The sequence below is a fragment of the Ochotona princeps genome, chromosome 2 (assembly GCF_030435755.1).
Source record: "Ochotona princeps isolate mOchPri1 chromosome 2, mOchPri1.hap1, whole genome shotgun sequence".
Classification (NCBI taxonomy): Eukaryota; Metazoa; Chordata; class Mammalia; order Lagomorpha; family Ochotonidae; genus Ochotona; species Ochotona princeps.
This window is the reverse complement of record NC_080833.1, coordinates 100,615,316-100,631,829: the sequence shown is the minus strand read 5'-3', so window position 1 is coordinate 100,631,829 and position 16,514 is coordinate 100,615,316. Positions and strand designations below refer to the sequence as shown.

The 16,514-nt window shown below is 38.9% G+C and overlaps 1 protein-coding gene across 3 annotated transcripts in view; it reads left to right on the top strand.

The window, feature by feature from the left end:
• GDAP2 (ganglioside induced differentiation associated protein 2) overlaps nt 1-16,514 on the top strand; it is a 58,868-nt gene that overhangs the window by 11,119 nt on the left and 31,235 nt on the right. For 2 of the 3 annotated variants that reach the window (XM_058660117.1, XM_004581865.4), the window contains exons 4-8: nt 6,642-6,795; nt 7,553-7,641; nt 11,303-11,379; nt 13,105-13,264; nt 15,254-15,410. In XM_058660117.1, coding sequence (XP_058516100.1) covers nt 6,642-6,795; nt 7,553-7,641; nt 11,303-11,379; nt 13,105-13,264; nt 15,254-15,410 — 637 coding nt within the window. The remainder of the gene's footprint in view (nt 1-6,641; nt 6,796-7,552; nt 7,642-11,302; nt 11,380-13,104; nt 13,265-15,253; nt 15,411-16,514) is intronic. The other variant, XM_058660116.1, reaches the window with a different exon arrangement.

The following is a 16,514-nucleotide window of genomic DNA, read 5'->3' as shown; positions in this document are numbered from 1 at the left end:
TTCTGAGTCCAGCAGTTCAATTGGGAGGATCCCCAAAGAAACTTCGTCTGAGGTTAAAAGCTGAGCCCTGAGATTTTAGTAATCGGTAAAACTCTTTGTCTGCTTCCCAAATTTTAAAATGACAGTTGTCCCAGCAGAATAGGTCTTTTGTATTATTTTCATCCATATACATTGTGTTTCTGGAATAAATCTGAAACTGAAAAGCTTAATATGACTTGATGTTGAGGAAGGATTTCTTACATACCCTCAGCAGTAAACATATTACACTTCTGAAATGAAAACTGACTTATAATTAAAGCCATAATTGATTGCAAGAGTAAATATATTCTCAGTTAGTTTGTATTTGCTATTATTTATTTTTATCAGAATACTCCTGTGAATGTTTCTTTAAACAGGGATTAAAACAAATTGGTTCAGAATTTGCTTTTGAATCAACATTTATTTTAAGTTACCAACCATAGAAGCCCTTTGTTGTTACTTGAATTCAATATAAAATGTATGAATCCAAATTTATTAAATGTAGGAAGTATAGTAATGTTTCTTAGAATGTAAACAGCAAATATCACCTGTGTAAAATCTTACTTTCTTTGGCTTTTACTGTCTTAACAGTGACAGCTGTTCTCTGCTTCAATAAATATTAGAATCTGAACAGGAATACTTCTAATGCTGGATCTAAGGAAGAGGAGGGAGAAAGAGAACGGCTGTATCACCTGTTAAAAACATCCGCATTTTGCCTGAAAGGACAGAGGGAAAAATTCTTAATTAAGCTTCGTGAGAAAAAGGCACGAATTATTAAGTGCTAAGGATTCTTTGCTAAAATGATAGAGAAGTTGATCTGGAAAGGTTCTCTGTGATGTGCATGTGTGTGTAAATTTTCACATATACTCTAGAATTATAAATAATATTTTAAAAAGACAGTTTAATATAAAGATATAAATAAAACCTTTATTTAATCCTACAAGAGTGTGAGTCTCACACTCTCTGCTACTTACTGTTTGACTAAAGTTCAATTGCTTCATCTCTGTGTCCAAGTTTCTTTGCTTTTAAAATGGGAGTGGCAATAATTTCTGTGTCAATTCCTGGCCCATAGGAAGAAATAATGTCCTGAAGGATTGAGAACCTAGTCCTGCTCCCTTTCTTACAGTTTATTAACAACCTCATGAATAATTACATAGTGTGACTTAGTGATATCTAGGTGATACTAAAATGGTAGAGGTTATAGGAAATATCTGGACTATTTGAAGTATTTACTGAAAGATGAAGGAATTAATGTAGATGAATGTAAAAGATTTACAAGAAGTTCAAAACATAATTATCCATGTTCAAGACAGGAAAGCTTGACAAGTGTCTCAGCAAAATACCATTGTATCCTCATTCCATTTCTCTTTTTTTAAACAGCAGATTTATTTTTTTGAAAGGCAGAATTACAAAAAGGAAGAGAAATCTTTCACTCTCTAGTTCTCTCGCTGGGCTGCAGGGTCCAAGGTGGGCGTCTTCTGTCCCAGGCACCTTATAGGGAGCTGGAACAAATATATTTATATTATTTATTTTAGATAATTTTCTAGCTATGGAAATATAAATTATAGAAAGCATACACTTACACAGAGTGTGAGTAAATGCCTAACATTTCTAGGATACAATCTTAATTTTTTTAAATATTTATTTTTTTTTTTTATTGGAAAGGCAGATTACAGAGAGAACGAGATAACAGAGACAGAAACCTCTCTTCCACTGTTTCATTCTCCAGGTAGCCTCAACTGCCAGAGCTGAGCCAATCCAGAAGGTTCTTCCAGGTCTCCCACATGGGTGCAGGGTCCTAAGACTTTGGACCATCCTCCACCTCTTTCCCAAGACACAGGCAGGAAGCTGGAAGGAAAGTGGAGCAGCCGGGACACCACTGGTGCCCTTATGGGATTCTGGTTGGTGTAAGGCTGAGGATTTAGCCACCAGGTTACCGTGCCAGGCCCACAATTTTAGCATTCTAATGTGTATTCTCCTGTGTCTCTGTGTGAATAGAGATACAGACACACACGCACACACACACTCATTTTGATAGCTTTTATCACCAAAAGTGAAATAATCATATGGTTACTATTCTCAAAGCAAGAAAGTTGTGCATATGTCCTTTTTTGCATTCTGCCTTTTTCAGCAAATAAATTCCTTCTTTTAATTTCAGAAATTGTATCTAATACCCAAACTATGTTCACAGCTTCCACTTGGCTCAGAACTATACTTTGTAGCTAAAGTATACTTTGTAGCTTATTGTATCTTAGCCTGTATCCAGTCCAGGACTACACACTTCACCTTACTGTTATGTCTCTTAATTTGTATGTGTGGTTTTAAGTACGCAGCAGTCCCTTTTTTATGGTGGTGACTTCGATGAAGTAGCTCATTATTTTCCAAGATGTTCTGACTTCTAGATTGGTCTGATTTACTTGAGTTGCCATTTAATTTCTATTTCTTATAACCTAGTGGAATCGTTTTGACTAAAACATGTCACTTACAGGTAATACTGTATTGTATGTTTAATCGTAAGTGAAGAACTATAAAATATGATTGACTTGCATTGGGCTGTTCAAGTTGGCTAGGTTGATGATGACTTGCTTGGGTGATGGTAGTACGATCTCTCCAGTTAGACAGTTTTACCCTTCTGGGTGAAAACTAATCTCTGGTTTTATTTTAGACTCTGGATGTCCAGGTGCTGCTCTCATGATCACCTAATGTTTTAACACCACGTGACACTGTGTTTGATTCAGTCTTTTAACTGAGAATATAATGTTCTGTTTTCTGAAAATGTTTACTCGGAACAAGAAATTCCTCATTAACTCTTGAGTTATAGTTGATTATTGTGAACACAGTTCTGTTGGACATGCATGGAAAATGATTCTTTTTAATTACCAATTACAAAAATAAGGATTTGTTTAATAGTTTTTTCAAATGGTGATTTTTCTGGCCTGGTTTTTGAGGCTCAGTTTGTGCTTGTGCTTACAGCTTTCCAATAATATGCTGAAACTATTGATTTTTGTAAACTTGTTGTCTTCCCTGGAGAAGGGGTAAATTAAACTGTTTCATCTGCCCTCCCCTTTCTCAGATACATACAATATACGTTATTCCTTTTAATGTATTTTTTTTTCTTGAAAGTCAAAATTAGAGGGGTGGGAAAGAAACAGAAAAAAAAATCTTCCAACTGCTGGTTCACTCCTCAAATAGCCTTGCTGATTGGAGCTGAGCTGGTCAAAACCCAGGAACCAGGAACCTCCTCTGGGTCTCCCATGTAGGTACAGGGACCCAAGCACCTGGGCCATCTACCGACTTCCCAGGCCACCAGCAGGAAGTTGGATCAGTAGTGGAGCAGCCAGGGCATCAACCAATACTTACACAAAATGCTGGCAGCTTAGGCAGAAGCATGGTATATCACCTGCTAACCTTTCTCTAGGTTATTAATTTGTTTTTTTGGGTTTGTAATAACTTCTCCACATATCACTGATCAACAGCCCCCCCCTTTTTTTTTGTCTTGAAGATTTAGGTTTTTATTTGAAAGACAGCATTACAGAGTAGGGTGAAGGTCAGGAGAGAAGGCTTTCATGTGCCGATATACTCACCAAATGACCTCAACAGCCAAGTCTGGGCCAGGTCAAAGCCAAGAGTTTGTTGTGGGTCTCCCACGTGAGTGACAGGGTCCCTAGTACCGGGCCATCCTCCCCTACACTCCCAGGCTCATTTTCAGGGAACTGGATCAGAAGGGGAGCAGCTGGGACTCGAACCTGTACTCACATGGGTTGCTGGCCCAACCCCACACATTTAAGTATAGCCATAAACCTCCTCTCGGTGTGATCATATGCTTCATCTTTCAGTTTCACTTTTTTCATGGTAAAGCTCTTCCTGTTAACCTGTGTCTTCTACCCTCTGCTTCCTCTCTAGATTGTTTTGTCTGTTCACTGCTCCATTATTGCCCTGGAACTTAAAAAAAAAACAACTCTTGGGACATCCTGTTTAAATCCTTTTTCCTCTTTAATGAATTGGACTACTTCCTCTGCCACTAAGTCTTACATCTTTTTGTTGTAGGCCTTCAACTTTCTGGGTACATCCACCAGGAGGTTTCTGAGAAGGGAATGTGATACAAAATTACTAAATCTTAGTTCTACATTCATATCTAATTAGAAATAGAATTTGAATTTGACAGTCATCTTCTAGAATTTTAAAGGCATTGTTTTCTATTTTGATGTTTGCCACTGGGAAGTCTGATGGTATTCTTTCTCTTGATTATTGTTATTAATTTGTTCCTGGAAGCATTATGATTTCATCTTTATTTCTGGTCTTCTGAAATTTCGAAGACACGTACTTTTATGTGGTTTGGGTGTATATGGGTGCATTGAATCTAAAAACTCATTTCTTTCAGTTCTGGGAAATTTCTTGTTTTAGTTCCTTAGTAATTTCCTTTCTGTTCGTTCTCTTGAAAGTATGTTAGATGTTTTACTTCCTTTTTTAATCCTCTGATTTTTTTTTTTTTTGTTAATTATTATTTAATTTTGTTATTATCTATCTTTTACGTTCTGGGAAATTTTCTCAACTTAAACTTAGACCTTTCATTGCACTTTTTTATTTCTGCTGTCATATTTTTTCACTTATCTGTAACAGTTACCTCAGTGGTATTGTCTATCCAACATATATATGTATAGATTTATACACCATTTTGATTTTGTTTCAGAGGTATTAAACAAGCATACTTTAGAATGTTGATGGAAAATGGAATTCAAGATGAGTTTATTTTAATGCCAGAAATCTTGAAAACCATGTACAGTGTCATAGCACATTTGCTGTGGACTTTTTGAACAATGTAATTTACCTGGCTCTCAGAAATTTTCTGCCCTAAAATAAACATGTTAATTCCATTCCCCAATAAATGTTTTGAAGTATATGCATGTCTCGGTGAGAGTTGTAAGAATGGTGTTAACAAATTTTAAGAGATTTTACTTATTTTAAGAAAGGGAGGGAGAGAGAGAACTTTCATTCACTATTTCATTCCTCAGTTGACTGCAATGACAAGTACTTGGCCTGGCCAAAGACTGGAGCCTGGAACCAGGAACTTCATCCACGTGTCCTGTGAGTGGCAGGGCCAAACACTTGAGCCATCTTCACTGCTTTTCCCAAGCTGTTAGCAGGGAATTGGATCAACAGTGAAGCAGCAAGGACTCCACCCAGTGCCCATAAGGGATGCCACCATTGTCATCCCAAAATGCTGGCCCCTGAGATTTTTGTTTTATTTCACTTTTCATTTCCTTCTCTGCATTGTCTTGAGTATTTGTTTTATTCCCTTTGTGTTTTTGCTAGAGGCTATTGTTACTTCCTGATGGTTCTTAAATGATAGTTTTATTTATAAGAGAGAGAAACTGATATGCTAATGAAGAGTTCTTTCTGTGAGTCTTAGTTTAGTCCTTTAAAACTGCTATAGCACTGTGGACTGGGTTGCTGATAAAGAAAATTTTGTTTCACAGTGCTGGTGGCTGGAAGTTGGAGATCAGGATGTCAGCATGGTCAGGTTTTAGTGCCCCCTTTTAGGATGCTAACTGCCACCTGGTTGCAGCTTCATGTTGCAGAGGAGTATACCAACCTTCAAGTATCTGAATGCCTTTCATGAGGATTCCCTCAACCTCTTGTCATCCTTGTTTCCCCCTAGTCCCCACTTTCCAATACCGTCACATTGTGGGGTTGGGTTTCAACATGTGAATTTCAGGAATTGAGTCCATAATAGTTAGCAGACCTAACTGTTATAGTTGCTTTGTAGACCTTGCAGGAAGCAGATGATAGAGCTAGAGACCTGTTTAATGAAGGTCCTTTGATTTGAGCCTCTTAATTATCTGGAAAGAAACTTGAGGATTGTAAGCCTGTGGGGTCTTTTTTAGAAGCTAGTTACGGGCAAAGGTCTAGTCCCTTCTCTGTTGAGTATAAAATGTTAACATAATCCCCCCTTTTCAGCAGTGCTGTAAGTTCTGGATTTCAGAAACTCTGTAGTTCAGCATCTTCAGAAAATGAAAGTCCTCTCTTACGCTAGGGAGTAATCATCACTTTGCTGTACAGGTTAGGGGAGGGGTTGCTGCAGTCTACTGTCTTTATGGACTTTGAAAGTACTGTGGGCCTCCAGCTACTGACCCCTTCTAGTGTTCCCCAGTAAAAACAACAACAGTAATAGATGACACTTAACAGGACTTTGAGGCCTGGCAACACCAGGCATCTGCCTGGAATACCACACAGGAACCTAGTGGACCCAGGATCTGATTCCAAGCAGTCTGTCAGAATTCACCAGCTGTTCAGGATGGATCAGCCTGCTTTCTTCTGGTCACCCCATTCCTGCAAGCAGTTAAGGATCTGTGCTCTGCATGTCAGTCATTACTAGTTCGTTGACTTTCTATCTTCTAGAATTTGGATGATGCTTATTTGTTTCCAGTTTACTCCCATTCTGTTTGTCTCCACACTTACTCCTGTTGTATTGCTTTCACGATCATTTGGAGCAGAAGGAACAGATAAATGCTTGTGTTCAATACATCTTTTAAGCTGAAGTCTCAAAATTCTTGATACTTTGTTTTATGCATTGATTTGTTGTCTCTTTTCTCTGGTCCCATGTATGGTTCTGTTGTTACCAGGTTGCCGAACAGGTGAAGCCAAATTAACAAAAGGATTTAATCTGGCTGCCCGGTTCATTATTCACACAGTGGGACCTAAATACAAGAGCCGCTATCGCACAGCAGCTGAGAGCTCCCTGTACAGCTGCTATCGAAATGTGCTTCAACTGGCAAAGTACGGTCTCCTCATTTCCTGAATTTATCATGCCATGTATTGTGAAAAGCCCCGGTTTTGTGAGCTTTTAAAAAATATTTGTTTGGAAGATAGAATTATAGAAAGAGAGGGAGAGACACAGAGAAATCTGTTTCTGGTTTCATTTCACAAATGGCTGCAACAGCCAGGTACACCCCAGGTTGTTTTGTTTTTTCACTCCTTAGATGGCCTCAGTGACCAGAGCTGAGCTGGTCTGAAGCCAAGAGCCAGGAGCTTCTTCCAGGTCTACCATATAGTTGCAGGGACCAAGCACTTAGACCATATTCTGCTACTTTCCCAAGCGCATTATCAGAAAGCTGGATGAAAAGAGGACCGCTCAAATGAAAGGCTGGCACTGCAGGTAGAGGCTTAACATACTGGGCCGTGGTGCCATCCCTAAACAGCCCCAGTTTTAAAGGAACACTGATAATTTAGGAGAACTCTGTGATAGAACTAATAACCTTTACAGGCTTACTAAGATAAATCAGATAGATTTGGCTAAGTTGAAATTTTTAATCTGTTCCCTTTTTATTCCCTTTAAGCTAAAGTAATATAACTTAAATTTTAGTATTATTAAGTTATATGTTAATATAATTAAATGATGCAGCTCGAGTAACTGCTAGAGATCTGTTAAAGAGATGGGGAAGAAGTTGAGCTACATTTTGAAACTAATTATGTATTGTTATGTATGTGTTACGAATGTCTGTAGTACAGTTCTTGTGTTTCTGTTTGATTGCAGAGAGCAGTCGATGTCTTCCATTGGATTCTGTGTCATCAACTCTGCAAAAAGAGGTTACCCTCTAGAAGATGCAACACACATAGCACTTCGTAAGTGATACTGGAGGTGCAATGTGAAAATCAGTCTTAAAACATTTTCACCAATAGTCATGTAGTTCCAGCCAGAAAAGAATCATTGGCTAACTAGAATGAATTCATCAGCTAACTAATGACAGTCTGGAAGGAAGTGTCTGTTGAGAGTTTACAGACTTCTCAGCTTACTTTCTTGAGTTGACATTTTGTCATTTTTTTAGTCAACCTGAACCAAAACCTGTTTGATGTTCAGCTTAAGAAAGACCAGGATCTAACTGAACTACATCTGAATTCAAAACATATACGTAGTTTTGTACGTAGTTTATGCATTACTGGAATTAATACTTCATGAGGCATTGACAAACAGGACAAACGTTTTAAAACATTAGTGGTTGTCCGAGAGAAGAGCATGCTTTCAGCACCTGTGTATCCAAAGGAGTCTCACTGCAGACTTGCGCTGTGCTGCCGTCTTTTTTTTTTTTTTTGTCTTTGAATTCCATCTAATTTTTTTTTATATTTTTATTAATATTTTGCATTATGTGACAGTTTCATAGGCTCTGGGAATCCCCCCACCCCTCCCCCTCCCCTCCCCCCTGGTGGATTCCTCCACCTTGATGCAGCATTACAGTTCAAATTCAATCAAGAGTCTTTCCTTGCCAACATATACCAAGCATGGAGTCCAGCTACTTATTGTCCAGATGGGTTGAACAGTTTCTTGGGGAGACCATTTCTGGTCCAAAGTCAGAGCTGGTATAATATCATCACAGTCAATTAAGAGTCCCAATATAACATCAACAGCAATTTGCAATATTATGGAATTGACATGGTTTTGAGTAACCAGTATGTTAAAAAAAAAATAAAATAAAATAAGTCCTAACCACAACCTATGATTAGCTCATTGACATTTCAGTTTTAGTTTATATACAGGACCGGACCGGCTGCTATATACCTTAAAATGGCTATAGGGTACCATTCAGCTGTCTCGTGTCTATTTCATTTTAGTATTTAGCCATTTGTTGTGTTGAAGTATAATTTTGTTGATCTTGGCAGATTTTGGGATAATCTAGACTGGCTTGTAACTCTAACAAGATATTTGTCGACATTTAAGGTGCAGAACATTTTTTTTGGGGTGGGGGGGGGCGGTGTGCAGGAAAATCCTCAACACCATGGTGAGGAGTAACTAATGTTTGTGTCCCACCCAGCAAGGCATGAGCCAATCCACGCCAGCTCTTTCCTGTCAGATTTCAAGCTCTACTTTCTGTTGTTTGTCTATTTATTTTAGGTTTTTTTAGTTTGTATGATTGTTTGTTTGCTGCAAGTGTGTATTTTTAATAAGCAGACAAGTTGCAAAAGCAACCCTGTGTTAGTTTGAGATAGTGTGGTATCCATCACAATCAGGTTTCAAATGGTAAGACCTGGAACGAATATCCAGGCCTTGTGACTTTTTTTTAATTGTTTAATTTTTTTTAATTGCTTCTTGACCTCTTGGCTAAGATCAAATGTAAGACTGTTTATTTTGTGTGTGTGAAAAGCAGAGTTGCAGAGAGAGGAGGAGAGACACAGACCTTCCATCTGCTAGTTCACTACCCCAAATGGCCATAACATCAGGGGCTGGACCAGCCCTAAACCAGGAGGCAGGAGTTTTTTCTCTGTTAGCCATGTGGATCCAGGGTCCTGAGAGAAGATCGGTGACAAAAAGAGAAAAAAAAAAAAGCATCCTTTTGCTGGTTCACTCCCCCAAACGGCCACAAAAGTCAGGCCTGAGCTGGGTCAAAGTCGTGAGCTTCTACCAAGTCTCTATCATGGATGCAGAGGCCCAAGCGCTAGGGCCATCTTCCACTGATTTCTCACGTATATTAGTAAAGAGCTGGATCAGAAATGAAACAGCTGGGTCTCAAACCTGCACATATATGGGATGCTTGTGTCCTAGGCAGAGGCTTACCCTGCTACATCACGATGCTGGCCCTGCCCTGTGACTCTTACATCTAATTACCTGTTAGACTAGGTAACTCATTGTGCTTAAGTAAGAACCATCAAAGTAGACTACTGTGTTATAACTTGCATATCTTCTAAGTGGTGCCTTTCCAAATGAAAAACCAATTCCTGCCTTTCTATTATTCCTTCTGTCAGTGCTTTCAGATAATCTTGATGTTCAGATTCATCTTAGCACTTTCCTGTCATTTCATGACTTCCATATTTCCTTTCTTGTTAAAAGAGTAATCATAAGGCTTAGAGCTTAAAGAAGACCATGACTTTTTTTTCCTGTTGTTTAAGATTGATTTATTTGAAATACTGAATGACCAAGTGAAAAGGAGAGACAGAAAAAATTTCCATCCACAGTCCATTCCCTAAATCGCCTCATTGGCCATGGATAAGCTGGTCCAGCCCAAACCCTGGAGCTGAAATCTCCATCTCCTCCATGGATGCCCAGGGCCCAGCCATTTGGCACATGTTCCACTGAGTTCCCAGGTACTTTATCAAGGAGTTAGATCAGAAGTGAAACAACTGAGGCTTGAACCAGTGCTCTGAAATGGAATCGCAGTATCACAAGTAGCAGTCTAACTGACTGAAACGTAACATTGGCCCCAGAGCATCATTTTTTACTAATATAATTGAACAGAGAGTCAAGAAGATTACTCTGTGGTCCCAGATAGATCACTTAATGTAGTGCCATAAAAGCCAATTTGACAGTGATGAATAATAGCAACTATGAGTCAACAGTGGCTGTAAGCAAATCTAATGAAGCAATTTCTGGGATTTGTTTTAAAGATTTATTTATTTTTCTTGAAAGTCAGAGTTACAGAGAAACAGAAAGAGAGAGGTCTTTCATCTGCTGATTCACTCACCAGAGAAAATCCAAAGCCAGGACCCCGAAGCCTCTTCTGGCTCTGCCATGTGGGTGCAGGGTCCCAAGGCTTTGGGCCATCTTCAGTGCCTTCCCAGGCCACAAGCAGGGAGCTGGATGGGAAACTGGGTTGCCAGGATACGTACCAGCGCCCATATGGGATCCCATATGGGAATCAAGCTGAGGACTTTAGCTGCTGGGCTACCGCACTGGGTCCAAGAAAGAATGATTTTTATTTGAAAGGTTGAGCTACACAGAAAGATGAAAATTTTAAATTGTGTAGGCAGAACTCTTGGGACTGCATTTTAAAAGAATGTGGTTATAAAAATTAAATACTAAAGCAAGTTGAGAACTGCATAAAGTCCATTATTTTAAAAAATTGTCCGAAAAAATATTAAAATTAAGAAGCCATAATTTGGCTTTGGTTTTGTCAGAGGATTAAGTCCAACTGTGACATCTAATGCTGTGACTGAATGGATGGAAAGAGACTTGTAATAGGTCACTATGGTCAGAGCAGGCTATAGGAAGCAAGAATGTGTACTGTGGAGGGGAGAAGTGTCTGGAGCCAGGCACTGTTACAGACACTGGGAATGGAGCAGAAATGAAGTTCCTGCTGTTGTGAGCTCTCATTCTACTGGATAAAGACGAGAGAGCAAGAGGACACCTCATCAACAAGGAATCCTACAAAACCCACCAGAGAAGAGTACTTACCCAGGCTGCCCGGGCTGAGCTCACCAGGACAGTGACTGAATCACAGAAACAAAACCTACAGTTTGCTTTTCTTTTCATGCAAATTCTTGTCCGTTTGGATAATCATTTTGTACTTTTTCCTAGGCACCGTAAGGAGATTCCTAGAGATTCACGGAGAAACCATTGAAAAGGTCGTATTTGCTGTCTCTGAACTTGAAGAGGTATTTTGCTAATTGTATTGTTTAAATTCCATTTTTAGTTTTGAATGTTTTTATCTGTCTTATTTACTGAGGTTCTAGCAGACAAATCCTAATTGTATATATTTCATAGTTGGATTTAATCATTCATTGAAAAAGATTTTGTTGGAAAGTGAAAGTCAAAAAGGGTATTTTGTTCATATTTTTCACTGTTGAACTGCAAGTGACATCTCACTTGGTACAGGTGCTCTGCTCTGTACCCTCTGTCAGCCTCAGGGCGCCGCCTTTCACCTGTACTCTACATATCTGAGCAACATAACTGGAAGACTACCCCTGTGTTGGGAAAGCAAGTGCTAAGTCACCTTCAGGTCTGGAGTTGAGCAAATTGTGAGATGTTCATGTTTTGTTACATGCAATTAGGCCTAGTTTTAATTCAGAACCATTTTAGAAGAGCATCTATTTTGTCATATTACATTTTATGTAGTCATAGAATATTCCATCCAATTTAGCTGCTAATATTTCCCAGTTGTATCTGAACAAGTTACTTCATTGTCTTTGCTTTGGTAAAATAGGAAAGGGATTCTGTGTATAAACGTTAAAAAGAGAGTGTCTTTAGACTTCTTATAAACCTTTTAAAATGATGCAAGACTGAATAATACAGGAAAAATGAATAATAATTTTTGAATGATTTTATAATTTCTGGAGGAATGATTCCATCACTGTTTTGTTTTCTTACTCTAATCTAGCCTTTTTTTCATACAACAGAATATTTGATGAGTAGGGCCATTACAATAAAACAATTCCTGGGATGGTGAAAAGACAAAATGCTTCAAAATGCAGGCAAAGTAAGAACACTGAACACCTGTAGCATTGGTTTTACAAGAGTCCAGTGGACAAATCTGTATGGAAATTGTAAGATGGAATTTATTTCATTAAGAAAAAAAAGTGTAAACTTCTAAAAAGGGTAAAATCCATGAAATTTTAGTTCTTTGCAAGTAGAAATGATCAGGAAAAAATACATAAAAAACAAAACCCTCATGCATGCTGTCATGGCACACTGAGAGAAGAGGAAGCAGCATCTGGTGGCTGTCGCAATTGCTCAGTTTGCTAATCTGCTACCTGCAAGTACCACCATCCAGTTAGGGCACTTGTTCATGTCGTGGTTGCTCCACTTCCCATCCAGCTGTCTGCTTGTAGCCTGGGAAAATAGTAGATGATGGCCCAGAGCTATGGGTAGGACTCTGCACCCACGTGGAAAACCCAAAGGAGGCCCCTGATTCCTGGTTTCACATCGGCTCAGCTCTTTCTGTTGTAGCCATTTTGCGAGTGAACCAACAGAAGGAAGATATTTCTCTCTGTCTCCTTCTTTCTGTAAATCTGCCTTCCCATTAAAAATAAATAAATAAATAAATAAATAAATAAATAAATAAATAAATAAATGGAAGTAGCATCTGATCAAGTCATCTCAAAAGGTAGACACCCTCAATGAGTGAAGATACCCAAGGTTCAGTGATCTGGAGTTGCCAGTGTGCCATCACACTTTACTTGACTAACTGCCAGTGTCCAGATCTTTAATACAAGAACTGCATGAAGTTCCCAGACAGCACATCCTCTGATCTCAGAAGTGGTAGATCCTCACTCCTGATTTGGCAGAGGCTGTCTTCCTAGCGTCTGAATAGCACTCAGCACCGCTCAGGCTGTGTCCTCTCTTCCGAATTTTTCACAGAATGACTTGCTTTTCTGACACAGGCTACTTACCAAAAGCTGCTACCTCTGTACTTCCCAAGGTCATTGAAGGAAGAGAGTCGATCGTTGCCATACCTGCCTGCAGATATTGGAAATGCGGAAGGTGAGCCTGTGGTACCTGAACGGCAGATCAGGATAAGTGAAAAACCTGGTGCTCCAGAGGGTGAGTTCTAGAGTTTTTCCTTTCTTAATTTTCCTTGTAGAGCATACTGCCGATGATGTAGGAAGTTTACCTTGAGCCTTGGGAAACTATTTGCATGACTCAGAGTCCTGGTCTTGTTGAGTCTGATGCTTTCATTTTTTTTTTTAAGACGTGTAGCTGTCTGTAGGCATGTAGGTAGATACTTCACCTGTCTGTGTTAGGCAGTAAGGATTCAGAGCTGCATGTGACAACGTTCTCATCCTATAGTCCCATAAAAGACAAGAAGTAATGTATCGTGTAATCTTTTAAACAATTTAACAGTGAATATTAAAACCTCTAACTTTAAATACTATGGCAAGGATACTGCAACCAGTTATTTTGTTTGTTTGTTTAAAAGGTATACACACACTGGGTGAAGTGGTAGTGATAACCTGCTGGGATGAAGCCCTCTGAATCTCTTCCGTGCAACTTCACACATATGTATTTAGATCAGACATCTTCTGTGGAGACCTGCCTCATAAGCTTTACTGGCAGAACGTATATTGAAGTCTAGCAATTTAGGGAATTATTATGAAATTCCCATTATAAGCACTGTTTTTGAAAAATGAGCATCACATTAAAACATGTAAAATGATACTTGACTTTTAAATTACATATTTTAACTATTTGAGAGGCAGAGAATTGCTATTCAGTGATAACTCCACAGTTACCCACAACAGCCAATTTAGTGCTTAGCCATGCCAAAGCTGGGAGCCCAGTGATCTATCCAGGTCTTTTACGTGAGTGGGAAAGACCCAGCTAGGGTCCCATAAGTCTGGCAGAGGCAGGTGGGGGACATTACATGTTCCACTGTCTTCAGACAGTATGGTGATAGAAAGGAGTTTTGCTGGAAGACCACCCAGGTGCTTTAGGGAGCTCTCCAGTAGAGTAGATACTTGAAATAACATCCAGTCATTTGGAACTCCTCATTTCTGTGAGCACCACTGCAGTACATTTCTCCTGCATGATGTGTATTGGTTTGACGGGTATAAGGAACAGCAGATGCTAGGCAGTAGGTGAGATGTTTTAACCAATCCTCAGAGTGCTTGACCTGCATTCACATCTCTGAAAACAAAGTTTGCTCATAAATGTTTTCAACTAATGTAATAAGTCTGTTAGAAATAAATGCTTCTTTGCAGAAAGGGGCATTGATGAAATACCATGATTCGTGAGCATGTTGTAATGAAAGCAGCCTGTCCAAGCTGTTGCCCTATCCCAGTTTCAGGAGCAGTGAAGTAGATGTGGGGAAGTCCCTGATGGGGAACCAGGCTAGGAGTCAAGTGGGGCAGTGTCATGGAAACTTCCCCAGGATTCAAGATTTGATGTTTTGCTGCTGTTGTCCTTATTAACAGGTCTTGTAAGGCAGCAGACCTCACTGAGAGATGATCTCATCCTAAGGGAGTGGCTTCTACTAGCCAAATGTGCATTGATCATATTGATAGATCTGAAAGTTATGTTTTTAGTGAGAGTTTTAACTGTTTCAGACTAAAACAGTTATCTTGGTTTGACCACAGTGGAAAACCAGCATCCTGAACTATAATTGAAGTATTTCATAATAAATATGGATTATCCCCTGAGATCCTGGTCTGTTTATCTCTGAGCAGGCTTTACCTGCCTGGAGGACTGGGGCTTACATGCCCATAAAGTGCTCCCTGCTTACCCAGAGCTCTATAAATGCTCCTACACATTTGTTTCTTACACTTCTATCTTTTTGCTTATGATCAAACTCTACCTTTTTCTTCCTACTGTAATACCCATCTAGCTTTGATTTAATTCTGCATATTTTTAAAGCTTAATTCACATGTGAAATGCCATTTCTTGAATTATTGCAATTCTACTAATGCACAAACCTATGTTGCTTTCATTCTCAATTTTTGAGACCAGTCATCTCTGTTGCAGCCTCACAGTCTGTATTCTTTTCTGTCTAGGTTTATGCTAAGCTGTCTGTTGACAGTAGTGTTTTCATTACAGACAACCAAGAAGAGGAGGATGAAGGCTTGGGAGTTGATCTTTCATTCATTGGCTCTCATGCCTTTGCTCGAATGGAAGGAGATATTGATAAGCAAAGAAAGCTGATTCTCCAGGGACAGTTATCAGAGGCAGCACTACAGAAGCAGCATCAAAGAAAGTAAGGCCAATTGTTTGGGAATAAGGGCATGAGCGGAAAGAGACCTTGTATCTGCTGAGTGATTTCCATGTATACATAATGTGTTCTGATTTGTGCTTCTGGACATCTTGTGAGAAAGATATTATCCCCATTTTGTAAGTGGAAAAACTAATTTACTAGTGATTTCAATTAGTAAGTCAAGTCAGCATTCAGGCACATGGCTGATTTCAGCTCTTGTATTTTGTCTACTGTAATTGTAATAACTCCAGTAAGCTAATAGTCTAAAAGGAGAAATTAGGAAAAGGGGAAGGACAAAGTTTTTAGTTGATTACATTTAGAATTAAAGCATTATATTCAGTTTAAAATTTTGTTTCTCCCTAAATTATTCCAAGTATGAAGCATCTGACTCACTGCATTGTTACAGATGTTTTCCACAGAAATTTCAAGTCAGTTCTCTTTGAAACATAGAAGCTATTGCTTTTTTGAGGGTGTAAGCTTTTCTAACAGTTAATAGTGCCTGTAAAGCTAGCTGCTTTTCAAAAATTTATAGAGAAAATAATCAAGCTATAAATAGATAACATTATATTTTAAGATTATTTGTAACCTTCTAAGATTGTGTTGAGCATTAAATAAGATAATTCGGTGAACTTGATGTAACACACTAAGATTAGTCATTGCTAGTCCCTTAAATCTGCAGTCATGGTGTCTTACCTTAGAGTTTTAGTACTTGCCTTGCCTTTTGACTGGAATACTCTCATCTTTCAGTTCTTACCCATTCTCCACCTTTTTTTTCGCTTGATCTTAGCCAAAAGGCCGAGAAGCAATCCACCTTTCTTCTTAGAAACATTGCCTCTGAAAGCTTACCTTGCAGATCTGGAATAGATGCCTTTGCTTATATATTTTTTTCATACCCAGTACTCAGAGAACAGCATAGCATCGATCATGCTGTTTCATAATCTGAAGCTGGATGTTGTCATTCTTCATTGATGGCGTAGCAGTTGGAGTAGATATCTCTGGAGTCCCTTGGAGAATTAAATTTTTTGTGTCCTGAGTCCTAGGTCTTAATTCTAATTTAAAACATAACAAAACAAAAAGCAGTTAAGTCACTAGAGGGCACCAGTGAAC